At 46.1% G+C, this 25,820-nt stretch overlaps 2 protein-coding genes across 3 annotated transcripts; one reads left to right on the top strand and one right to left on the bottom strand.

Moving 5' to 3' along the window:
* The first annotated feature begins 629 nt into the window (after positions 1–629).
* Positions 630–11,921, top strand: LOC113582879 (protein APCDD1-like). The gene is made up of 5 exons (XM_027018902.2): positions 630–1,085; positions 4,670–4,853; positions 5,418–5,943; positions 9,514–9,835; positions 10,297–11,921. Exons 1-5 carry the CDS (start codon positions 1,022–1,024, stop codon positions 10,743–10,745), a joined length of 1,545 nt encoding a protein of 514 aa, XP_026874703.2. The 5' UTR covers positions 630–1,021; the 3' UTR covers positions 10,746–11,921.
* Positions 11,922–12,354: 433 nt separating this feature from the next.
* On the bottom strand, positions 12,355–25,820 carry LOC113582889 (vesicle-associated membrane protein-associated protein A-like). 2 transcript variants are annotated; one of them, XM_027018927.2, is made up of 7 exons: positions 25,667–25,820; positions 17,167–17,319; positions 16,098–16,201; positions 14,949–15,029; positions 13,588–13,773; positions 13,318–13,462; positions 12,355–12,469 (listed from the first exon to the last, which is right to left on the bottom strand). In XM_027018927.2, exons 1-7 carry the CDS (start codon positions 25,722–25,724, stop codon positions 12,384–12,386), a joined length of 813 nt encoding a protein of 270 aa, XP_026874728.1. In that variant the 5' UTR covers positions 25,725–25,820; the 3' UTR covers positions 12,355–12,383. The 2 variants fall into 2 exon arrangements, with proteins under 2 accessions (XP_026874728.1, XP_026874729.1); XM_027018928.2 differs by lacking the exon at positions 12,355–12,469 and having other exon boundaries at positions 12,684–13,462; positions 25,667–25,819.

The raw sequence follows: 25,820 nt of genomic DNA, 5'->3' as shown, positions 1-25,820 counted from the left end.
GAGAGAGAGAGAGAGAGAGAGAGAGAGTGTTCTGTCTGATTGTGGCCAAATGGAATAAGTTTACATTTTTTGAACCCCCAGAAACCAAACCCAATTTTTTCCCCTCTCTATTGTGACACAGTTGTCATAACTCCCAAATGATTGGCTACATCTTCACGTGAAATTGTACATCTTTGTCTCCAATGTTAAAGTTAAATTATACTGTAAATTTTGTTGGGGAAATTTTGTACGGATGTAATATTATGAAAAGTACAAGAATCTTGCAAGAATCTATAATACGAGGACATAAATGTCTTTTAGAATTGTCCCCAAACCACTCCTGCGCTCTTTTCCCGAGGCTAACAGAAAGAGAGGGAGGTGAAGTTTAACGTTTGAGAAAGGTTTTCATGTCTAATAATGGCGGTCATATTAAAATCACTTTATACTGTGTACGCTGTATAGGGACTCATATTTAACCCTGTCAACCTGAACATCCTACCCTTTGGCAACGCAAAACAGAGTCGACTACCAACAGATGTAAACTACGCCGTTCATTTAATGTGACGAAGCTCGAGTTGAAAAGGGGTAAGGGGTAGGGTAGTTCGGTAAGGGCAGTTCGCCATCATCTCAAACAGCCCCGGTAAGTGTGATCCACACCCCTCGCCCCTCCTCGCTCTCCCAGACGCTCGGTATGATGTGAAGGAAGGAACGGAGCCCTCAAGAGCAGCCCTGCATCTGGAACCTCGACGAGACTCGGTGGAAACCGAGCTGGCACGGCGGTTTGTGCCCTTTCCCCGATGTGCGGGGACCTGAATGTGCGCCCGGAGCTGTTAGAAATCGACGCTTTGGGAACTCAGCTCGCACTTGAACTTCGAGTGTTTCAGACGGTTTCTGTCGCACTTCCACGGCTATGTGAAGGCGTTATTGTTGCCGTGCGGTCGGGATTGGGCTTCTTGCGCCTTTATGGATTCGTGAATGCTGCAGAGTTCAAGGCGAAGGCTCATTTCGCATCAGTAAAGCGGACTGCATCGAGACAGCTACAATGGGGTTCATCTCCGTCTCCTGGAGTATGGCCATTCTTGCAATACTACCAGTGGTGACGTTTGGTGAGTCTCATTCATTCATCGGTTATCATTAGACCCATGCAGGCTAAACAGATTAATATAATGTCAATAAATAAACAAATCCCACTGAATGTTTGATGAGTATTGACAAAACATGGCGGCACACACTTAGAAAGTATAACTTTCTTCGCGTATAACTTTAATATCATCCATTTTTAATATACCCTCTAAATATTATTAAAATGCAAAAACACATTTTGACTGAGATAGAAATCACACCTGCCTTCTAAATATAAGATATACTTTTGTGATTGTTTTATGTAGGACTGATTCAGTCTATTGTACGTTTAGGAGATTTTAAAATACTTAATTTTGTTCTATGCTTTAGTCGATGTGGTGTGTGTTGTGTGGTGTGTGTGTGTGTGTGTGTGTGTGTGTGTGTGTGTGTTGTGTGTGTGTGTGCGTGTGTGTGTGTGTGTGTGTGCGTGTGTGTGTGTGAGTGTGTGTGCGTGCCTGTGCGAGTGTTTGTTTCAAGTTTCAAGTTTGGTTTATTTGTCACATACATAGTCATACACAGTATAACTCGCAGTGAAATGGTTTGTGTGTGTGACTGCGAGTGTGTGCGAGTGCGAGTATGTGCGAGTGTGTGTGTGAGTGTGTGTGTGGTGTGTGTGTGTGTGTGTGTGTGTGTGTGTGTGTGTGTGTGTGTGTGTGTGTGTGTGTATGTGTATGTGTGACCTTTGGCTCTGACCCATATTTAAATTTTACTCCCAGTAGAAGAGTTAAAAGTATTTATCATAATTTAAGATGACCTACTTTCATTATCATTTTTCTCCATATAACTTCTTGGGCCCTTTCTCTTCAAAAGAAACGCAGTCTATTGAAAAGAGCACGTTTACTTTTCATTGTGATATTTAGCTTTAGTGGTAGGCTTATGTTTAAATACTTTCTCCGGGGTGTGTGTGACAGAGGGGGGCAAAGGCTCACTCAGTGGTGGCTCTTGGGCAGTTGAGGGTAGCTCTGGAGTCTGAGGCACTGGTTTAGCTCTCACAAGCCTGATTTGCCATGGAGAGGAAACATAGATTACTGGACCGCCCATGGCCCTTTTCATACGCTAGAAATAACAGTGGTGGCCAACGCTGCCCCTTCACATGGGGCCTGGAGATAAAAAGACCATCATTTCAAATCCACTTAAAAGTCCCGGCTGTGTTTAAACGAATCTAACGTTCAATTAAGTGGTGCGTTACTGCAGCCTTTCCTAGCGACCATAAAACTTCCGACGTCAGGCCAGATTAGAGCACGCTGTACATTTGGCGGGGGGGGGGGGTCTACCAATCCAGATGAGGTCAAAGAGAATCCAAAGCAGTAACTAAACTATGGCGAGGTTCACTGCTGGAGACCACGCCAACGTAGCGTGCTATGTAGTGTACTACAGAAAACCCACACCGAAGGTGTAAGCGCTGGCAAAGTGGGTGAACGTGTTTTCGAATAAAAAGAGATCGTTCGGTTTATTTGCCTATCTTGAAATAAGATTCGTAGCAGTTGGAATTCTGGCATGTAAAATTAGGCCTGGGATTTCTTAATAATGGGGCATGTTCTCTCAAATTAAGTTTTAAGAGCAAAGACGCATTAAGGAAAAATCCAATAGCACGGCTCAAATCTAGCCAGAAACTTAGCACAGCGGAGGTAATGCAGCGTAACCTAATAGGCATACTTACGCCTGTAACTGTATTTATGTATCTATTAAAATACCTACGACCTTATAAAGCGTGTGTATATTATCTGTATTAACGAGGGGCTAATAAAAGCTACTCTGTGAGCGGTCTGACAGAGACAGACTGTCCCTCATACACAGTAGATGATGGGGAATGAGGCATGGTAAAGAGCTTTAGGACGGAGGCGTGCTGTCACTGAGGTCCTGGTTTTCTCGGGGCTGTTCTGTAGCTCGTCTGTTTGTCAGCCGTCCCAGAACCCTGAGCTCACCGATGGGAGCAGGCCAACTGGAAATGTTCTTAGTGGTTAGTGCGTGGGGAACTGGGAACTGGGCGCTTTGAATCAAGCAAAAGCTTGGGAAAAAGTGGTTATGGACCTCAAGACTGGAGTAGATGGGGCTATGTGTCTTTCAGTCGTAGAGGTTTGACAAATTTACATGGGAAGGGTTAAAAGAAAGTAGATCTGTTAAGCAACTACGAGAAAATGGGTGGGTCCAGACACCAGATCTGATTTATGACACTGGTAAATATCAGAAATATTAGGGATAGTGGAATAATGGCGACGTCCGGTTTCGGTCTTTCAATACTGCTGTGTACTTAGTAAGGTTTGGCACCATAAAGCCCTATTCACTGAGACGGTGTGAGGCCAAGATCCTGTTTAGTTATCAGTCTTTTCTTCCGATGAATCATCGGCGTATTATTTTTACTGTGTTCATGTGCCGCTTCATATACAGAAGATCACGTTTACATTAACCTGACTAGTCTCTGTGCCAGGCTGGAGTGTGTTGCCTTCAAATTCTTCATTTGGCCGTGGTTAAGTAGTCTCTACCTAACCACAAACTTTGTCCACCTCAAGATTAATAGTGTGTTTGTCTCTCCAAAACGTTACGCTGCGTAAATTCCGAAACCTCCATAAACTCTCGGAAAGGCTGTCAGCCTCGATACGTAAGACCCAACGCTAACTTTAGGAAACCTCGCCACAACGCACATGAGTTCCAGATTTTTCCGCGACTGGCGCTTTTTTGCGTTGGGTTCAGTGGTCGGGATTTCAAAACACGCGGCCTGGCAGGCGCTTTCCGACCGCCGAGCTGTGAGTGGGCAGCGGGCACAGGTGCAAATCCAGCCGGTATGCTCCCCAGACGCCTCTATGTGGAACAGTGACCACATAAACGTAACGTAGACTGGCAGTGGCAGGCGTTGTTCCCTGACGCAGATTTTCTTTCCCCAACTTGCAGCGTGAAAGAAATAACGTAAATGCGCCTCTTGACGCGCCATGGAATGCAGCCCAGTAGCCTGGAACTTGGAAGTGCGGAATTTGAGATATAGTTTCGCATACATTCTTCAGGGTTTTGAGGGGGGGGTTTTGTTTCATGTATTGACGTTTAGGACGTATATGGTGACGTTGAATACGTATGTATTAGGAGCTAATTTTACCTAATAGCGGATGACTGCAGCTTCCTTTGGTCAGTTTTAAGATCACAATTCGGAAACTGAAGTGCGCGCTTATGAATCAACTAAAAAGCGTTGTTTACATAAGCTTCCAAAAGGAAGTCGTTTTTGCGCGAATTTACCCAACAAATAGCCTAATCAGGATTACCTTCCCGCCCATACACGACACCAAGAAGATGGAGCAGTAATCCATTCTAACACAAATGTGTGAAATCGAGCAGACTAAACAGCAATCAAAGTGATCTGGTGTTGGTTCCGTTAGAATCGCTAAGTATAGACGTGAGCATATGTATTCAGATATGCAGCAACGTATGATTTGTTTCTCCGATTATTTTAAATGTTTATTAATGATAATTAATTAGTATTGCAGTGTGCATAGGTTCTATTCATGACTGGTGGTATTATGGCACGTGACAGCCGGTAGACGGACGTTCCCCTTTTCATCGCGCGCTGCGTGTTTGACAGGTTGGGCGGAGAGCTCGTCCCCGCACGCGTCGGACGACCGCGCGCCACGGCACGCGCTGGAACAGAGCCTGCACTGGCCGCCCAAAGACTTGCAGTGTCAACACATGCTGAAGCGCCTGCACAACGGCGCGCGCATCACCGTGCAGATGCCCCCCAACGTAGAGGGCCACTGGGTGTCCACCAGGTGAGCGTCCTCTAGCTGTCCGCCGAGCGCGTCTCACTGACCTCGGAACAGTTATTAAAGAAGACTGCTGGGGTTTAACGAACCTCATTTGCATTCTTTCTCCAGCGGGCACTGTGCCACTCTGTTCAAGTACCCTTCCACTATTTCACTGATAATCTGACTTTTGCACGCAGGAGTTCACTTGGAGTTTAAAGGTTGCAGTTGAATTTAAATTCAAATATTTTCTGGACAAACAGTTTAGGAACATGAGCTGTGGAGGGGAAATGAAATTACAACAATGAAATTACAAGGCATTTTTAAGTTATCGCAGAGGTTTTTAAACGTCCTTTTTGGTTCACCTCAAATTATGCTGAAGCGATCTGATTATAACATTTTGGGTAGATTTGTCCTTTCTAATTTTTAGTGCTCCCAGTATTTTGTGTTCAGTTTAAAAACATTGAGCTATGACAGCACGAAAAGTGTTTGCTGTGTACGCGCCGTTCTACCGCCGTCTCAAACCCGCCAAATTTGGTCACATGACCTCTCTCTCCCCCCCACTCCCCCATCTCTCCGTTGCCCTGGCAGCTGCGAGGTACGACCCGGGCCAGAGTTCATCACGCGCTCGTACCGCTTCTACCGCAACCACACCTTCCGTGCCCACCAGTTTTACTACGCCGACAACCACTGCACGACGCCAGCCTACACGCTGGTGGTGCGCGGGCGTGTGCGGCTGCGCCAGGCCTCCTGGATCGTGCGCGGCGGTACCGAGGCCGACTACCAGGTGCACCGCGTCCAGGCCGTGTGCCACGCTGCGGGCGCGGCAGAGGAGCTCAGCCGGCGGCTGGAGCGGAACTGTGGGGGCCCGGGCCCCGGCTCCTGGGAGCCCAACGTCAGCTATGAGCTGTGGGGCGAGGCGGGTGGGTGCGACTGCTCACGGGGGATCAACTTCGCCATGCACGAGCTGCAGCTGCTGCGGGTGGAGAAGCAGTACCTGCACCGCAACCCTGACCACCCCGTCGAGGAGCTCTTCCTGGGGGACATCCACACGGAGCTGGCCCAGAGAATGTACTACCGGCCCTCCAGCTATCAGCCACCACTGCAGAACGCCAAGGTTGGTGCAGGGGGTGGAACAGCAGGGAGTGTGCATGCGTGTGTGTGTGTGTGTGTGTGCATGCGTGTGTATGTGTACATGTTCCATATGCCTGCGTGCCGTTCCATATGTGTATATAAAAACACTGCAGGGGAGATGCTTGAACTCCTTAACTCGGCATTACTTGCACATGAAATCGTTTTAATATTGCACGTAAGATTGAATTCACATGTATATATGTGTGTGTGTGTGTGTGTAAAAGTGTTGCTGATGAACAGCCAACCAGCTACACTCTGCTCATGGTTTGTTCATAAATGGGCCTTACTGCAATGTGGTGCAGTGTGGCCGGGTGTGTGAGGACTCCAGAGCCCTATTCCCAGCGCAACATTACTGACAAAGTTCCAGTTCTGATGGGGGTTTTTTTTGTTTGTTTGTTTTTTTTATGATCCATTACATGCTGTCTTATTTAGTCTGTTTACATCAGTACATTTATAAAAAGAGGTTTACAATGAGAAATCTGGAGATCAAAGACCTCCAGTAAAAACATGGCCAATCCTGGAGTTCTTTTAGTAGGTTCTATAATGTGTCTGTTTTGAACAAACAGCACATCATGTCTGGATATTTTGTGTGTTTATATAAACATATTATATATATATATATATATATATATATATATAATGGGTCTATGCTGCATTCACAAATACATTTACAATGTAGACGTATATTAAAAGCACACAGCTAACACTTGCTCTTCGCTCAAGACCACGTCCCTCGGGAAAGAGGTTAGGAGCGGTCAGTTACAACTTACAACTCACTGGAAATGTATGTAATGTGTATGGCAGCCAGTTGGCTACAACTACAAAGTGGTATCTGAAAAAGTGATCGCTCAGTGTACACTGAACTTGGTACACTGGAACTGGTTATCCTTCAGGACTCCCAAAAATGAACAAATTGGACCTTCATTCGACATTTAAGATTCAGCATTTAAGAAGCATTTAGGACTTGGGTAGGTTTGGAACGGCAGATGTAGAACATGGGTAGGTTTAGGACTTCAGATGTAGAACATGGTTAGGTTTAGGACTTCAGATTTAGAACGTAGGTAGGTTTAGGACTTCAGATTTAGAACTTCAGCATGATTAGAATGTAGTCTCCATCCTTCCCGTGGGTGTGTTCGTGGCCAGCAGTTGTCTCTCAGCCCGTGTCGCTGCACACACCACTGGTGTAAACGGCTGTCTAAACAAACCAAGCCTCATCTCGGTGTGTAAAGCGTCTGAGCCGATCTTCCGCCGGTCAGCCCGGGGTGAGCAGATGCTCCCGACTGCGGAGGGCCAGTGCTCATGCGTCACAATGCCGAGCCGCTGCACCAGGCCTATCTCCCCAAGTGATCAACACGTGCTATTCCCAGAATTCTGAATCACGCAGCCTTCTGAATTATTCCGACGAGCATGTTCGAGATCTGATTTCATGCATGCCTGAGGGACTATGGGAAAGTTCAGATGAACCGAGCTTCTCTGTTCCTTAGCCTGTCAACAACACTCAACAACAAAAGCATAGCAACAGCCATTCAAGTTTACAGAACAGTCTTCCATGTGTTCGGCAAGAAATCTACAAATGGCCAGACTGTTATTCAACATTAAGACATTAAGACCCTGTTTTTTAACACGAAGAAAACTTCTAAAGAGAGGTGTAATTGGCATAATATGATTTTTCATTTAAGTTGCCACCTCTCAGAAATTTTACCCTGCACATTTGCTATAATTACATGGTTCTGCTCGCGCAAGGCCATAAAGATTTTCACAGCCCATACCCTCCTTGCTAATAGTTCACTCGAAGACCCGCTATTAAAAATAAGTGCACGAATCAGCCACAACGCGACCCCAAGCAAGAGCGCTCCGAAGACCAAGAAGCGGTTTGCATCCGAGCAACATCAAGAACAACAGCAAAAAAAAAAAAACACCCACAAATCACTACCGCATAAATGAGCTCCAAACTGTGTGACACTCATTTTCGCTCTAATCAAGCCTGGATGCTCCGTCTACGCCTTGATGCACGGCGACCGCATCAGCCAGGCGTGGTAGGGCCGCGAACGAAAAAGACATTTAATTAACAACTCCGCCCATACGCGGGAGGCGTGATCCTTCCTAATTTAGATGCTTTATTGCTATGATGACAATTCCATCCAAACACTGGGGATAGCGCCCCGGCTCCTGGGCCGCTTCCAGCGTGCCCGCCGAGTGCCGGACTTTTCGTTTGTGGTTGCTGGGTGGATCATCAGACGTGGCTGCTGCTTTGTTTGTTTCCTCCGTTTCCAATTCCAGTTTTCCATCCTCCCTACCCAAACCGGTCCAGGCCGGTCCGTGGCAGCAAGCTCTTATTGATTTGGTTATCGATTAGTACAGCAAGGCGAACAAACAATCCCAAAGACGGACGATTTGTAATTGTTTGGCTGGTTTCTTTTTTTTCGATGTCTTTCCGATCACGACGACCGCGATTCCAACAGCCAAACCACTTTGGATGGGTTTGGTTAAACGGAATAGCCAAGAGGAGAAGAGAAAAAGGGGGGGAGAGAGAGAGAGGCGCGATGAAGAGTAAGTTACATTTCCTAGCCTGTGGCTAGTCAGAAGGTCAGGTATTCATAAACTGAAAACTTTGCCAGAGAGGATGGGGTGAAAACATCTTGCAGTCATATGTACACATGCAGAGTCGAGCCTGCGGTGATACTGTAGCGGCGTCTTGTTCCAGCGGATAATTAAATATTCCCTCTTAACCTTAAGCACCGTTTTAACCATTACTATCCACTTGGTTGATTCATTCCTCTCACACCTCCTGTCTCTTCAACAGAGCTTTAATGCACATACAAGGAAAACCTTCTCAACCCTTTGTGGAGAAAGACAACCACGTCTAAGTGTCGATTCATTAAATCGCTTGATGGATGTGAACCCCAGTGAAATGTTTAGCTAAGGGAAAGTTCCAGAATGAACTAGAGACACTAGCGTGGCAGGATAGCGTGCACTAAGGAGCGGACATAAATACTAACATGGGTCAGAAGTAGAACAGACGTGAGGCCCCGCAAGCTTTTCCACTTCTCCGGGAGACTTGTCGAAAAATCAGTGAAAGCACATCAGACTTTTCTTCTCTCAGACTTGTTACGTATTCCGACAGCGTGGCCTGTGGAAGCGGTTTAGCCAAAACGGGGCCATTCCACTTCACAGGGTTAAAGTGTTGCCTGCCGTTTGCAGATGCTATCTGGGGCCCCTTGCTGAACATGTGGTCCGTTCAGTTCGATCCAAATCTGCATCTCACGCTTGTCTGCTCTGCTGCTATAATACATGGACCTAATAAAACATCAGCGAGAGACATTTGTGCCGATATTTTTAAAGGTATACATTATGCCCGTTTAATTTATTTATATAATCAGTTTCTTCCCAAATCAATAAGGGAACTAAAACGGTGCCTTCCCATCGTGAGGTAGCCTTCTTGCTAAACTGACCTTGAACCGAAAGCTGAACCAGGATTTGGGCCTACGATGGCCCATGATCCGTCTCATCGTGCCTGCTCTCTCCACCCCCACCCTCCCCAACCCCCTTTCAGAGTCACGAGCAGGGCTGCATTGCGTGCCGCATCATCACCCGCTCCGACGAGCTCCACCCCCCGATCCTACCACCGCGGGCGGAGCTCGCCGTGGCCCTGCACGGGCAGTGGGTGTCGCAGCGGTGCGAGGTGCGCCCCGAGGTGCTCTTCCTCACCCGTCACTTCATCTTCCACGATGACAACAACACGTGGGAGGGTCACTACTACCACTATTCGGATCCCGTCTGCAAGCACCCAACGTTCTCCATCTACGCCCGGGGGCGCTACAGCCGTGGCATGCATTCCACCCGCGTCATGGGTGGGACTGAGTTCGTCTTTAAAGGTGAGCGTTTTTTTTTGTACGTACTTCTAAAGTGGCGTTTACTTCCAGGCGACAGAGTAGTGGTGTCAGCAGTCCCGTGTCGGGGATGTGACAGGTGTTTCATGTCTTCTCGGGAGACGGGACATATTGCCTTCTCTCTGCGTGGTGCACAGCCAATCAGACTTGCTCCACCTTATTACAAAACTAAACAGGCCTGACTCCTGACATTGCTCTAGACAGGTTGAATTCTTAAGCCACTATGTTTTGCCAACATATTTTGCTTGCATGTGAAAGTCGGCGAGCTTTTCAAACATCTAACCAGACGAGCCTGGGCTGAAATACGGGACTCGCCGGAGCAAAAATGTTGAACAAGAAACACCTGCTGCATGACAATTTACTGCTGCCTCCAAATGGAAGCTTCTACTGAAACCAACTCAACTGCATGTGTGTGTCTCTGTGCATGTCCATCTTTCTGGCCTCAGTGAACCACATGCGTGTGATGCCGATGGACCTCGCCACCACGTCGCTGCTCAATGTCTTCAGCGGCGACGAGTGTGGCTCCCAGGGCTCCTGGCAGGTGGGCGTGGAGCAGGACGTGACGCACACCGATGGCTGTGTGGCGCTGGGCATCCGTCTGCCGCACACGGAATACGAGCTCTTCCGTATGGAGCGGGACACGCACGGCCGCTACCTGCTCTACAACGGCCAGAGGCCCAGCGATGGTTCCAGCCCCGACCGGCCAGACAAGCGCGCCACGTCCTATCAGGCCCCCCTCATCCAGTGCTCGGCCAGCAGCCACAGGCCAGAGGGTGGTTCGGGTCGCCGTGCCGACCATCCCCTCAAGCTGAGCAACGGCTGGCGGGCCAGCCGCCCACAACAGGCCGCAGAACTCATGGCCTTGAGTGCGATCATCATGCACCTCATTGGCTAAGTGGGCACAGGGAGGCAGGGTGGGCGGAGTCCACAGTACCTTATAAAACTGGAACGACGTTTCCGAACATTTCTGTACATAGACACAAGGGGAACCGGGGAAGCTCAGCAAAGCGCTCTGGCTGGCCGGGAGGAAGTTTACTTGACGACTTGGGCATTCAACTCGCTCATTTTCTTTCCTGGTTTCTGTCGTGCGGAAGCTGGATGAAACGGAAATAGAGAAACCAGAGGAGATACAAAGGTGAACTGCTATCCCGACTCCAAAGAACTCAACCTGCTGCACCACACTAACTGCACTTTAGTAAAGCATGACTGAAAATGTTCGATTAGATTTTTTTGTATGATTCTGTACAATTTTTACACCAGCCTTGGACAGCAATATATGCCAATATGCTTGTTCTCCAAGTCTTTTAAACCGATTTAGCTGTTGAGAGGTTTTTTTTTTGTTTTTTTTTTTTTACGATATGTGAGGTGAGTGTGCATCCAAAATGACGAAATAAATTTTCTTAGGGCTATTTAGAAAGTAAAACAGAATGACTTATCATCATCACTAACAATGTCTAAAATAAATTTGGCTGTTAAAAAACCCCATTTACATGGTAAGGGCCCTTAGATGTCTCGTCTTCTTAAAGCTGAATGGCATAACGATCATGTGTAGTTTGGACTTTGCCAGAGGGAGTTCTGCTTTCCTGGTTTCCTTCTCAAACATGTCCCTCATGTGAGCTGTAAGATATCACTTCTGCGTGCTGGATTGTGCTACAACGTGCAGAATAATTCAAAGCAATTGTGGTTTCGTATCTCCCACCAGGAAGTGCTGTTCTCCGTGCCAAACCCCAGTCTGCCCCAGAGCTGGACTGGGAAGGGTATGGAAATGCTCATTTCCTCCAGCGGTGTAGATTTCCAATAAAACCACGAGGGGAATAAAACGCAACACTGTGTGAGGGAGGGAGAGGTCATCTGTTTGTGTGTGGCAGCAGCTGTACGAGGGCGGGGCTAAAATCCATGCAGATGTACAGCTGGACCAATGGCATCATTGCCTGCAAGTGTCTAAAGTTATGCTCCATTAACTGGATTGTACAAACAGAAACTAAATATTGTAATAACTGGATTGGCTTATATTTAAGGAGCTTTCTGTATTTCTGACAAATGACTCTACAGTGCCATGACGAAAGGACAATAAAACAGGTTTACTGTTTACCCTAAATCAGATGCAGTAGTTGCTTCATTTCAGAAGTCTACCGCTCCTCCCAGTCACTGACATTCTGGTGATTTTCTGCTGGCCATACATGCTAGTCGTCACCGCTGGCATGGAAACCCCAGAGCAAGAACAGCTTCGGCATGACCCCAGCACTCCTCCTGCCAGTGCCTGTGGGCTTAGAGTGCCACCTACAGGCTCTACCGCAGAGGCGAGAGCAAACGCAGCAGAGCCTTCTGGACGCTCCCGCCCAAAGTGCAACACGGTGGTTTGTGCATTTGAAAGAAAGAAAAAATACATTTATTATTTTATATATATATATATATATATATATATATATATATATATATATATATATATATATATATATATATATAAAACAAAATACAAAAGGGAAAGACAGCTGTACAAACGATTCATTTATTCATTCATTTATTTATTTCTTCAATGTTGAATAGCATGGGACAGGACAGGAGAGGTGAAGACTCGAACTTCAGTCATCGTTTGCCTCAAGAGATAAATGCTTTGTACTGAGGGAAAATAAAGAACATTAATAATATTAATATGATAACGGTAATAAAAGTCTGCATTGGTGTCGTTAGGGACAGAAAAAAAGACATGTACAAAAGGCATTTTCTTTCCCAACTGTTGACGTTCCCGTGGAGACAGGGATGCAGCAAAGGGGAGACGCATCTGCCAACGTTCTGAGGCTGCCAGGCGCAAAGGTGACGAGGTCTTTTTTTCTTTTGGATATTTGTTTTGATGGAAGTTTCTTTTCCTTCACTTAAAAAGGATTAAAATTACATTTACAAGACACCTAACATTTCACTGAACTCTTAATAAAACGAGGAAGAGAGTGGTTGGTGTGGGGGAAGGGGGTCTAAATGTTTATATTACACCTTTCTAGTGAATGTCTCAGAGACGTGGCTCGCTCGTCTTCCTTTCATGTGACGGTGCATCACTCTGTCTGAACTGCTGCCCTCTTAAACCCAGTGCTGTGCAATAAACCTGCTTGATTTATCCTTCTGTCCATCGCACAAAGAAAAGAACAAAATGGAAAAAGACAGAGAGGGAGAAGGGAGAAATGTTATCTCCTGTTCTGCTTCTCTTCTCATCTTTCTCCCTCCCCCTCCTGTCGTTCTAACCGTGTGTGAGGCTGAGGAAGGTAAGGCCCACGCTATGATCCCACACAGATGCGTGCGCTGCCACTGGCCCAGCTACCAATGATTATGGCAAAGCCAACAGAAAGACATTCTCCTTTCATCCAGACCACGTGATGGATCACTCCCTCTCCCTTTCTCTCTCTGGAAGCGGTGGACAGGCTGGCAGACACGCAAGACGTCCCCCCCCCTCGCGTCCACCTACAGGACGAACTTGCCGAGGAAGAATCCGATGAAGATGGCTGCTATGACGACCAGGAGCGAGGGGAGCGAACTGGCGGACACCTCTCGGCCGATCAGAGAGCTGGAGTTGGGGGCTGTGTGCTCGGGCCGCTGGGCCTTTCTCAATCTCAAGCCGTCGTCCTGGCGGAGAGTGGAAAGGCACGACATGACCCTCACGCCTACATCTCCCACAACTCTTAAAGCCTACAGAGATATGGCTGTGATAAGAAACCAAGGAAGCTGCGATTCGGCGTGTCCGGCGTTACCTTGAGCTGCCGGTTCTCGTCTTGTAGCTTGCCCACTTCCACCTGCAGCCGCTTGCACTCCTCCATCACCTTCTTCATCTCCGTGTCGTCGAGGGCGGAGCTGGCTGGCTTCGCCGCGGCCGGCCCGTCCAGCTTGGAGGAGTTGAGCAGGGGCCCGGCTCTGCCAGTGGTGACGTCAGAGTCGTTCTGTGACGAAACACAACGTTAGCACATGTCGGGATGCCGAAAAGCGTGAACTCAAGCCCTCGACGTGTGACTGATCGCTTAACCACCAATCATAAGTAGAGGACGGCCTCTCGCCAGAAAAGCTCACCACACCACAGGGCTGAGAGCAGAATTCTGATGTACTGCCATTAGCAAGGGAAGCTGCGGTCGTGGCCGTTACAACAGCAGGCTACTGGGATGTGGAGGAGACGGGGGGGGGGGGGGGGGGGGGGGGGGGGGGGGTGTCTGAGTACACGTCGGGAAGCGTATGGACAGCTGGAGAGAAACTGGTCCATGACATCTGTCTGCCGCTGACTCCAAGCCGTTATGTCAAGCCCAATTATGGAAACGTCTCTTCTGCTTTTATAGCTGCTTAGTGAGGCAGAAAAACATGGCAGCTAAAAGAAACAGCTTCTTAGCTGCCCAGGGGCAAAGCACGAGTTATATTTAGTGTACTGTGTACACCAACTTACCCAAGATGCATAGTGGCTCAATGGCATTAGACGCATCAGGAAGGAAAATGGCCTTAAAAGATCCCACACTGTGGGGTTTTTGTATTGCAGCCAAGTCCTTCCTTTTCCAATGTGACTACCAGAGGATATTAAATGACCTTTGACCTACCCTGGAGCTGAGTCCCAGCTCAGGCCCTGCTGCCTGCCTGTGCGTCTGACCCTCACACACCTGCACTTTCCTGATCTTGACCTCGGAACTGGGCGCGGTCTTGAAGCCCTGCAGGTCGCTCCTGTTGCTAAGGCTGCCAGGGGTCGGGGGGAACGGGGGTCGCGCTCGGAGAGGGGTGCGGAACTCGAACCTGCTCGGGGTGGGTGCAGCCAAAACATGGGAAAGCAGGCGATGGGGCTTCTCAGTGCCAGAGTCCCCACACGCAAAGGGCACGGGCTGGCTCACATGCATGGGGATGCCAAGGCCAAACTGCAGGGGTTGGGATTCAGAGGGCATACTAAAGGAGATACTGAAAATGTGTAGAGTGAATGAGTGGGTGAGTGGGTGAGTGAGTGAGTGTGTGTGTGTGTGTATATACATACATCTACAGCATAGATTACAATTTATATTTATACTGCATTTCAGAATCATGACTGCAACACAAGTAAGACTGACATTAGAACATCCCTCCCTCCATCCCAGCATTAGTGTCGTACCAGCTTATCGTTTTCAGAAGGCAGCTCAAACACGCATCTGAGCTTGGAATCCATGAGCTCATCGGGCTTTGCGTCTTTCCACTGTAGGGATGGGGAAAAAAAACAAAACAAAGGCACGGAGTTGATCAGCCTCAACGACTAGCAGCTGGTGTTTCTCTCACACAAACACACACACAGCTTTACAGTTCGAGTGCATGTACAACGTAACACAGAGGCGCCGTACATTTACATCCAAGCCAATGCACAAAAGCGCATGTCGACATGCCCCGTGTCTAAACTGTGCCTGATGAACAAACAAGAAAGAATGACCACTGTCCACATCCACGTTTATGGTTTAAACACTGAGGTTGGCTTCAGGAAAAAGGTCCTGTAGGGACTTTGGTAAGGCATGTGCAGGATTGACCTGAGGAGCACCAAGCAAGCCCCACTTCTAATAAATCCATTTTAAGGCCTCGCTGATCCCAAACATGTGGTGTGGAAGTTTCATAAAACATCCCCAACCACAAGCAAACCTGAAGTCCAGAAGTTGCAGCTTAAAAGGGTCGGGTTAACTGACCCTTAAATAAAGTTATTAAGAGAAACACTAACATTTAACGCTAGACATTTATCTGCCTACTATACTCCAAGTAGGTAAGGTTTCTGTGAGAGGTGCTGTTTTACATATATTTTACATATATTTTAGCCACAAAAATATCATTACATTTTTTGTATTACCAAATGATTGTCCGATAACGTCAATATACATTTTATCTATAGGTCTTCTGCAAATAGATTTAAAGCATTATTTGTATTTACTAAAGTGTACATGAAAATCAAAATACCTTTCCTAAAACATATTTACCTTTATTTTAATAAATTGGTTTTGGTTTTTGGGTCAAAACCTTACCAGGTGATAGATCTCAGGAATTAATGAGCGTTATTCTTCTTCTGTGTCTACATAAAGCACTTTGATTTGCTACTTGACAAAAAGTGCTATACAAACAAATTTGCCTAAAACGCATGACCTATGGCAACAAGACCAAGCTTTGCTGCCCTCTAGTGTCTCAAAGAGAAAAGTGCAGGTGCAGGCACAGGGCAGGTGGCCTCCCGCAGTCACACGAAAAGAGAACGGCTTTGACCAGCACTTATGCTGGTGAGTCTGACTCTTACCATCGTCTCTGTGTCTGTGACGGCGCTGGGCGCAAAGATGGTCTGCACCATGAATTTGTGTTTACTTTTCTCATTGGGATCGTAGTCGAACGGCTGTAGCATAACTGCAAAACAAACAAACAAACAAACAAATAAACAAACATCAACGAGAACAACAACAACAAAATCATCACGTTCAGGGTTACATCACCGCACCTCAAAAATGCTTCGGTCTTCGCATGAATTTCAAAATGCTTCAAAAGTCATTTGCATCCAAAGGCGTTCCTTACTGTTTGTGAGAGAGTTATATCAACTGATCGGAGGTCAGATAGGAAATTTTAGTGAGAGCTGCTGATGGATTCCCAGAGGTGGGTTAAGGCAGAACTTCGGAAGCTACACTACTGCCCCGCCCTCTCATTCAGGAGACAGCTGTGGCAAAGGGTCACTCATGGCTGAATAACATTATTAACAGGGCTACATTGTCCAAAATGAGAAACCAGAGACAGGCACTACGATACAGGAATTTTCCCCGTAATGGCTGAATTACATGAATATGTAATTTAAAGTCATATACAAGTTAGCAACGATTACACAGTATAAACTTGCTATTCTCTTTAAAGACCCACAATGGCCTTAGTCAACACCGATGAGGGTGATATGCCCTATAAATAAACAGAAGCTGTTAGCAATTTCCTAGATGAGAACCTTACTTAGCTTTAGGGAACATACTTATGGCCACTCTACCTCAAACAGATTTTGTACCAAAACCCGTTCCTCAGGGCTTCTGAGATCTTGTATTTTACATATCCAACATTGTGACAAGAAATTATAAATCAGTTATAGTCAAAGATTAGCCACATTTGTGCACTATTCTAGTAAATGCACAGCAGGGCAGCTGCTGCACCTGTCCAATCACCACAGGAGCTCGGACCCAAACCGTTAGCATCGGCCATGGAACCGCGACTGACCCAGCTGCTTTACCAGCTCATCTGCATAGCTACAGGGAATCCTGGGATATGTAGTTCAAATGAAGGAAAGCTAAACGGGATTAAAGCGCAACACAGGTGCTGAATGTGGGGCGGCCACTCACCCGAAATGGTGAGGGAGGAGCCAGGGTCGATGGAGCCACTGTTGGGCCGCACACAGTACCTGCGGGGCGCTGTGGTCTTCACTTTGAAACACACCTTCCGGTCTGATGGGTTCGTCAGCTTCAGGGTGGCCGTGACCACGTCTGTGAAGGGACCTGGGGGAGACAGAATGCGGTGCATTTGAAACCAGGCCGGGCTGTAAACCAGGCCGGGCACACGTGAGCATGGTAAAGGTGGGGCTGATGGGGGATTCGATCCGTGCGCCAGCATGATTCTGCGGGTTTCCTCCATCCTGCAATCCATTTCTAAGACACAGGAACCAGCAAGTCTGGTGAGACAGGTTTGGAATAAGTTACGGTCAAACTTTAACCACTCCCTTTTACCTGCCCGGTCTTCCGGCTTCTCACACACACCTGGTATGACTCCATCCATGACAACAGAATTTAGCTTACATTAAAAGTTTTGTATGTCACGTGAAAAAGCATGTTTGTTTCTGAATACAAACATGAAGCTGTGTTCTGTGCTGGAAAGTTTTACAACAAAAATACAGCCTCAAATATTGTTGTCCATGTATGTAATTACATATTTTACCACCAGATTTGATAGAAACCACCACCACCTCCATAAAAAGATAGAAGGGGGAAACACCAGATTTGTGGGGGCCTGGAATCCTTTACCTCTAAGAGTTCTAGTAACGTCTAGGTGATGGCAGTCTCTACTTTCTGTAAGGTTGTCACGCAAGCATGCAGACCCTCCAAGGAAAAACCAGGCACTTCCAGTTTAAGGCCACTGACAAACGCACAGCCACACTGCATTGGACTAAAGCTACAGTACCAGTCAAATGTTTGGACACACCTGACTGAAGAGGTGTTTTGATAGTCTTATAGCCATTTTAATCTAATGGTTTATGCTTAAATGTATTCCCAAGACAAATATAAATAGTGAAGGCTGATGGCCTATATATCTGAACTGATTTACAAATTAAGAAAATAAAATTCTCAAAAAAAAAAAAAAAAAAAATCCTCTTTTTTAAAAATAATAAAAAGTAATCATTTTGAATAATTTTGTTGTTTTTTTATGTAGAACTTTATTCTCTAAAGCTTTAAGTACTCAGGATGTCTCAGCAGAATTTCATCCGGTCTGATAATGCACCATGGTTATTGGACAGTTACTCTGAAGAATCTAAAACCTAATAAATATAAATAAACAAGGAGTAGGTGTGTCCAAATGTTTGGGTGGTGTCATTATGCACTGCATGGGTATTGCAGAGAATGTTGCGCATTTCCATTTGCAGCCTTGGACGAGGATGTTTCCACCAGGCACACACCGCAACGCACCTCTTCTGCCACTCGGTGACCTGAGTGGTGGGTACACTGTGTTGGCACCACGCAAAGAGAGTCTTACATTCAGGACGTGATTTAATCACTGGAATTCCAGGCATATAGCATTGTGCAGGGAGAGTGACATCAGAATGCGCTGTCTTTGTAGCATGCGTTACTTGACACGCTGTCGGAGAATGTCCTTAAAAGTGGACTGACCGCAGACGTCGACGGTTGAGACTTAAAGTTGAGACTTGTGAAATACAATCCAATACTGGCTTCAGTAACACATCAATTACACAGCATTGTTGTAAAAACTGTTAGTCCCTCCTGTGACATGTCATGTTTTACTAGCTGTACATTTAAACATCAGACTATTTCAGGTCTGCTCATACAGGAACATGAGTTAATCAATGTGCCACTATACATCAGATTTTAAGATCAATTATAGTAAGGCCTAATATTAAACTAGTGCCTATACCATTTAAACACCTGTCATCAATTACCAGTGCTAAGAAAATAATTTAATAAAATTGTCCACCCTTTCAATACGGGCTGTGAAAGATGCTAGCGAGTGGTTCAAGCATCCAGTAAAGATGGCGGTATAGGCTTCACCCAAAGGTCGAACTCCGTTTAAAACACGCTGGCGGCTTTGTCAGGTTACAGACAAGGAGATGAGAGCAGACCAGCAGACCGGAGCTGGGGATCTTATGACTGGGTATGCGTGACATTGGCATGGCCGCCAACAGGAGTGTTCCCAGGCCATAGAGGAAGGCCAGGCTAGGTTTGGAAACACAGATGTACCCACAGACCACATTGTAACATCAGAAATGACAGAGATCAGAGTGTCATACGAGACATCCTACCTATAGGAAGGATAACACAATCAACTGAACATTAGGAGAGGCAATTAGTCTTTGTTAACTGACCCACTCTACTCAGTTTCATTTGATAATACTTTTTTTTTTTTTATACTGCACACCTATAAATGGCTAATTTCAGCTCACATAACCCATTTAATAAGATATACAGGCATGACCAAATAAAGTATGGAAGACTAATGTTTAAAAGAAATATATACATTTTGAGGCTGAATGTTTCTCCAACTCCGTGACAGAACAGTTAAAAGGTGCCTCCTGAACAACTTCTCTGGTGCTGGACCAGACCACAGTACGGTCATCTCCTGGATCAGATGCTCTGGTGCTGGACTAGGCCACAGTTTAAGCGCACCTCCTGGGAAGGTTGCTGGACTTGTTGAATATAGGCAGCAATTCAGCAGTCAAGGGCTCCAAGCTTGTAACTAGAGGACTGCCTGCTCACATTCCAGGTGTGGCAGAAAAGAGGCTCAGATCAAGTTTCGGGGTGCTGTCCAGGTCGCTGCTCGCTGCCCACCTCCTCCACAGCCCTCGGGTATGGGTGCCATGCGCACTTTCTGCCACCTCCCCATCAGACGGTCAATCCTGACCATATTTTCCACCATGCACCATCAACAGGGGAAAAACAGCTACAGAGAAACCATGTTTGGTAAATGCTCCCCCGAGCTGCACAGGTGCCTAAATAGCATTTCTCAACCCAGTCTACATTTTTGTTCCCATCTCAGCTGAAGCAAGTATTCAGTGTTTCTGATTACCTGGCTCAGGTGTGTTGGGAGCTGAGTCAACCCTTCCAAGAGAGTCCAAAAGAGAGGACTGGGTAACACTACCCTAAAGAACAAAAACCTTCACAAACACTAGGAGCTTTAAGAGATACAAGTGTTGTTGAAAAGGATACCACAAACCTTTTAAATTGAACAAAGCCTACTGTCATTTTGCAAACAAAAGAATTAATACAAGTTCCTTCAGAAGTGTCCTTTTCATGAACAATGCCAATTAAACATGACAAGTTGTGCTATCTTCTCAAATCAGGAATCTCACTAAAATGGTGCATTTTATATATACACAAATAGTATTCAACCCCCTGCAGATTTTGCAGGTTTACACATTTGGAGTTAACCTAGCATTGTGAAATATGGACTGTAGATGAGCCTGCACATGTGAAATGCACTGAAGCAAAAAAGAATGTTATTTCTCTGTTTATTTTAATTTTGCAAAGTTTTTTCAGGGGATCAATTATTATTCAACCCCTCAAACCACCACAATTCTGTTTGGTTCCCTCAAGTATTAAGAAGTAATTGAGGTATTAAGAACAATGAGCTTCACATGCTTGGATTAATTATGTTTTTTCCCCCCACCTATTCTGACTATAAAATCCCCTCCCCAACAAGTGAACACTCATACATGGTCAACATGGGAAAGACTAAGAAGTATTACAAGGCCATTAGAGACAAAATTGTGGAGGGTCACAAGGCTAGCAATGGGTACAAAACCCTTTCCAAGGAGTTGGGAGCATCATGCAGAAGTGGAAGGCTTCTGGAACTACTGTTAACCTTCCACAGCCTGGACACCCTTTCAAAGTTTCCTCTCGTGCTGAGGCCAGGCTTGTCCGAACGGTCAAGGCTGACCCAAGGACAACAAGGAGGTAGCTTCAGGAAGATCTCATGGCGGTGGGGACATTGGTTTCAATAAATACCATAAGTAACGTACTCCATCGCAATGGTCTTCATTCCAGGCAAGTCCATAAGGTACCTTTATTTTCTAAGCGTCATGTCAAGGCCTGTCTAAAGCGTTTGCTCATGATCACTTGGAGGACTCTGAGGCAGACTGGTTCAAGGTTCTCTGGTCTGATGATACCAACATCGAGGTTTTTGGTGCCGACCACACCCGATGCGTTTGGCGAGAGGATGACACTGCATACGACCCCAAGTATACCAACCCTACAGTCAAGCAATGGGTGGCAACATCATGCTGTGGGGCTGCTTCCCAGCCAAGGGCCCAACCATCTGGTCCGCATCCACAGGAAGATGGATAGCACAGCCTACCTGGAGATTTTGGCTAAAAACCTCCGCTCCTCCATCATGGAGCTTAAGATGGGTCGTCATTTCATCTTCCAACAGGACAACGACCCCAAGCACACGGCCAAGAAAACCAAGGCCTGGTTTAAGAGGGAAAAGATCAAGATGTTGCAGTGGCCTAGTCAGTCTCCTGACCTTAACCCAATTGAAAACTTGTGGAAGGAGCTCAAGACCAAAGTCCACAAGAGATGCCCAAAGAACCTAGACAACTTGGAGAAGATCTGCATGGAGGAGTGGGCCAAGACTACTCCAGAGGCCTGTGCCGGCCTGATCAGGTCTTAGAAAAAACTATTAATATCTGCAATTGCAAACAAGGGTCATTCCACAAAATATTAAACCTAGGGGTTGAATAATTCACCCTAATTTGTATGTTTAAAATGTATTATAATTTAAATGAGCAACTTGTACTTTTTGTTTGGAATATTTAGGCATCTGTTAATAAATGCTACTCTTGTTCAAAGTTTGAAGGCTCTAAATTATTTGCAGCTTGTTTAATTTGCAAAATCTGCAGGGGGTTGAATACTAATTGGAGGCACTGTGTGTGTGTGTGTAATTATTTTTATTTTATATATACATACACACCCACATATATATACATACACACACACACACACACACACACACACACTATATAAAATGTGCGTGTGCCAAGACTAACAGAAATTCTTTTTTTAATCGAACTAACAGAATTAAGTAGAAAAAAAGGGAAAAAAGAGAAAAATAAAAAAGTTAAGATGTTCACACTCAATTTTTTGTGTTCGCAGCAGTTTTAAAAGAAAGGCTTCCATACAAATCTGCTGTTTTATCAAAGAAAGCATGAGATTCTGATCAACCCATGGACATTCATTATGTGCTGAAGTAAAACCTTCACTAACTCAAGGTGATGCAGGGCTGGGTTCCATCTCAAAAATGTCTGAGGCTGGCAGTGCACAGTTCACACCAGTTGCCACTAGGGGCACTATGCAATTTTTTTTTTATTACATATTTTAAGGAAAAAAGCAAAAATCAAAGAGAGAAGACTTGCCCATTTTTCAGTTTACTGCCGCTTTCAGTCAGACTATGAAAATAACTGAGTTCTGAAACATGCACCTTTCCTAAATAGTCATCTCAGTCATCCTAATTTCTAATACAATTCCCATGTGGGGCCATACGTGAAACCGCTTTATTCAACACGGACAGAACCCACGGGTTGCTTGAGCTCCATCTAGCATCCTTGCTTGGAGTGTGGGTCTGAAACGCATGAACAGGACACAGGCTACCAGATCAATCAATTAATAGGCAGCAGATGAGATACTGATCTGAGCCTCAGATGGACTTCAACCACTTTAAAAGCTCTTCCGTCTCGGTCGTAAGTGCAAGAGGATGAATCTAATTTTCCCTCCTGACTTGTAGACTATGGACGACATGCACAGCACTGGAAGCCATTATTTTCATTTAGACTCACAGAGGAATGACCAAAGGAGGTCAGCATTACAAAAAGGTTTGTTCTTGGAAGCCTGTATCCTCCGTCCACTGTTGCCCCTCCCCACCCGAGGCTCCGCCACTTTCTTTCTGTACCAGTCTCCCAGGCCTCCCTGCCACTATAAATAACAAGTATGCGGGGTGGGGGAGCGAGGAACAAGACTGAGGATGAGAGAAAGCTTGACAGACTAGTAGGCAGAGAGACTGATAGACAAGGAAACAGAGAGAGGAAGAGAGCGAGCGAGCGAGCGAGAGAAACCTGTAGTTAGACAGGGATACAGAAAGAGAGACAGACAGACGTGGATAGTCTTTCCTACAGTGTAGGGACCCCAGCTAAGTTCGAGAAGCGGAGCGATACCCTGGTTCTGATGGCGGTTTTTAGCTCAACAGAAACAGGGCTCCGGTTAGCCACTTATAAACCTGGAGCCTTGCTGCCCCACGGCAAACAGGTATGGGCGCTGCTAGGATGGAAGAAAAGTTGAGCAGAGAAGAGGCTGCCCGAGTTTGCGTAATGGGGGTGAACTCCGTACTGTGCCAGTGGGTTGGCGCTCCTGGATAACACGGACACGCTTGGGTTGACAGGTGGAGGTTTACTAACAGATCAGGTGATTAGAGGAAAACATCACTGTAGCTCAAGATGGATGATGCAAGTTAATGTGTGACCACCAGGAAGTGCCGGTATTTTTCATTAAAGTTCTCTTTGCAGGAAGTTGTGGTGGACTCACGTCATAAGTGTTATGTCTGCCATATCTCTCAGAACTACAGACAACACAGCTTAAGGAGTACCTACGGTTTCAGTGCAACCTTTTAATTTAGGCTTTCACCATGTGCTCGGTACTGTTACTGTTTTTCGAGCACAGACACATTCGGCAGATGAATGCAAGCACCTCGTAAACTAGCTGCTGCCTTTTGTCGAGGAAATGGGAGTAGGCTAGAAAGCATAAAATAAGAGCTGCCCTGCATGCAAGTTCAGATGCAACGTCAACACCTTGGGAAGATGCAGCCGTCTTCGGTTTCTAATTAACTCATATTGACGACAGATGAGGAAACAAGCCCTCAAAATGACTTCATGATTTATATGACCCTCACAGCACATAGAATAAACCTGTCCTGCACTGTTAGAACAATGATGCAAAAACTGCACGTCTGGCGACATAAATACGGCTGGCAGGCACTACCAGCCTAGATGGCCTCTCAGTGCCTGTGGAAAAACAAGAGGCAGGAGCACAGCCCTGTCTAAATTATAGAATTAGTTCCGTAATAAGCCGTTATTGGCTCTGCATTATTGAACCGCACAAATGCTGCTAATGCCAAAGAGCAGGCCGTCTCACGGGACGCGAGCACCATCATAAAGGACATGTGCTGACTGTGGGGACCAAGATGCCGAACCATGTGATCGGCAGCCTGAATGAGACAGTACAGAGCATAGAAATCTCACGTTATCTGACATATGCTTAAATATCACATTACCGATTATTGATAGCCGCTGGCTTAGACTTTGGACCTCTAAAATCGACAAGGTCCCCTTTGATAAGGGGTAAGTAAACACGTAGCCTACACACACTTTGTCCACTACTTGTCATCTGTGCTGTATACATCATGTCATTACATGTACTCTGCAAGACGGGTCAATAGCAACACAGCACGTTGCAAGTACCGTGCTATTCTCGCTATCGAGCAAAACCTTCCACCAAGGGGATGCATTTGAAGCAAACTAAGATGTTTCTGCATTTATGCAAGTTACTTTAGACATCCACTTGCTTATTAGTGTGAAGACCTCCGCACAAAGTTTGATAAGGCGTTTATTGCGTGCGGGTTTGTTTGCTTTATTCCCACAGAAACCCACGTTTTTATTTAAAACTAAAACAAAAAAAAATGTAGCATCGATTTTTACATATGCCATTTATCGAGCTAAACTCCCATCTAGCTGGCGAACCCCGCCCTCCAACACGAAACAAGCCAGCCAGCCACATCAATGGGGCGAATGTTCACACCAAGCACAATTCCGAACCTTTTTTAAACAAGTCGTGAGACATAGCGAACAAAAAGCAGGCTTTCTAGCCAGCTAACTTCCCAAAGTTGGACACACAGCCGGCAAGGAATAATGGTTAGTTAAAAGGCTGCTCGTAGTGCACGTTGCTTATAAATCATCAAATATTTATCTAGCTAGCTCTACCCAGCTAACGTCGGCTAATATCCTAGTCATCGACCAAGTAAACCGTCCGCTGAACGCGCCGTGTTAACTGAAACTTGCGCGGTTATATTAGTTAGACGTAGTTTGGTGTGTAACGTGTGCCGCTAGCGAGTTTTACGAGTAAAACCTACGCCAACGAATCGGCTAGCCAGCTAGCGAACTCCAAGCAGACTTGCTAAAGCTAGGTTATCTAGCTAGCTTATTGCCAAAAAGAAGCCGGTCACCATAGTGACCGGTCCGTACGCGCTTTCCCAAAAGTGATAACGTTAACTCTACTGACTGGAATGAGGCAAAATGGGACAAAGACATCCATCAGTACCTGTGTACAATTACAGCCGGAGCGAAGCAATTCGCGGTTTATCCGTGGACGATATAACATGCAAACTATGTGGCTGGATATTCAAAGTAAGTTGTGTGCATGTCTGCAGATGAACGTCACTCTAGCACGGGGATCCGCAATGGCCCTCATTCCCCATCTCAAAATGGCGGCGTTGCAGTCGGTGTGGAATCTCCGCTTTCTGCTAGTTTTCAAATCGGTCACAAATGAATGTCAGCCACCGACAGCGCAGTTCCCTTACCTCGGAATTTGAGATCAGTTGGAGGATCGAGGACGAGGACCTGCTCCAACTTGGACATGTTTGCTGAGGGGATACGCAACGCTGGACCGCGAGTGCACAGAAATCCAAAACCTCAACTGACACAAGGACGTGGACGCGCGTCAGGGACGAGTTC

This window comes from Electrophorus electricus, chromosome 7 (genome assembly GCF_013358815.1).
Source record: "Electrophorus electricus isolate fEleEle1 chromosome 7, fEleEle1.pri, whole genome shotgun sequence".
In the NCBI taxonomy this organism is placed as follows: Eukaryota; Metazoa; Chordata; class Actinopteri; order Gymnotiformes; family Gymnotidae; genus Electrophorus; species Electrophorus electricus.
This window is presented reverse-complemented; position numbering and strand designations above follow the sequence as displayed.

Excerpts from the sequence above, each read along its gene's own strand:
- LOC113582879 (XM_027018902.2), top strand. The coding sequence starts at position 1,022 with ATGGGGTTCATCTCCGTCTCCTGGAGTATGGCCATTCTTGCAATACTA. Across the intron at positions 1,086-4,669 it reads ACTACCAGTGGTGACGTTTG|GTTGGGCGGAGAGCTCGTCC; the intron begins GTGAGTCTCATT and ends CGTGTTTGACAG. Across the intron at positions 9,836-10,296 it reads GACTGAGTTCGTCTTTAAAG|TGAACCACATGCGTGTGATG; the intron begins GTGAGCGTTTTT and ends TTCTGGCCTCAG.
- LOC113582889 (XM_027018927.2), bottom strand. The coding sequence starts at position 25,724 with ATGTCCAAGTTGGAGCAGGTCCTCGTCCTCGATCCTCCAACTGATCTC. Across the intron at positions 15,030-16,097 it reads TCACAGACACAGAGACGATG|TGGAAAGACGCAAAGCCCGA; the intron begins GTAAGAGTCAGA and ends CCATCCCTACAG. Across the intron at positions 13,774-14,948 it reads CTTCTGAAAACGATAAGCTG|AACGACTCTGACGTCACCAC; the intron begins GTACGACACTAA and ends GTTTCGTCACAG.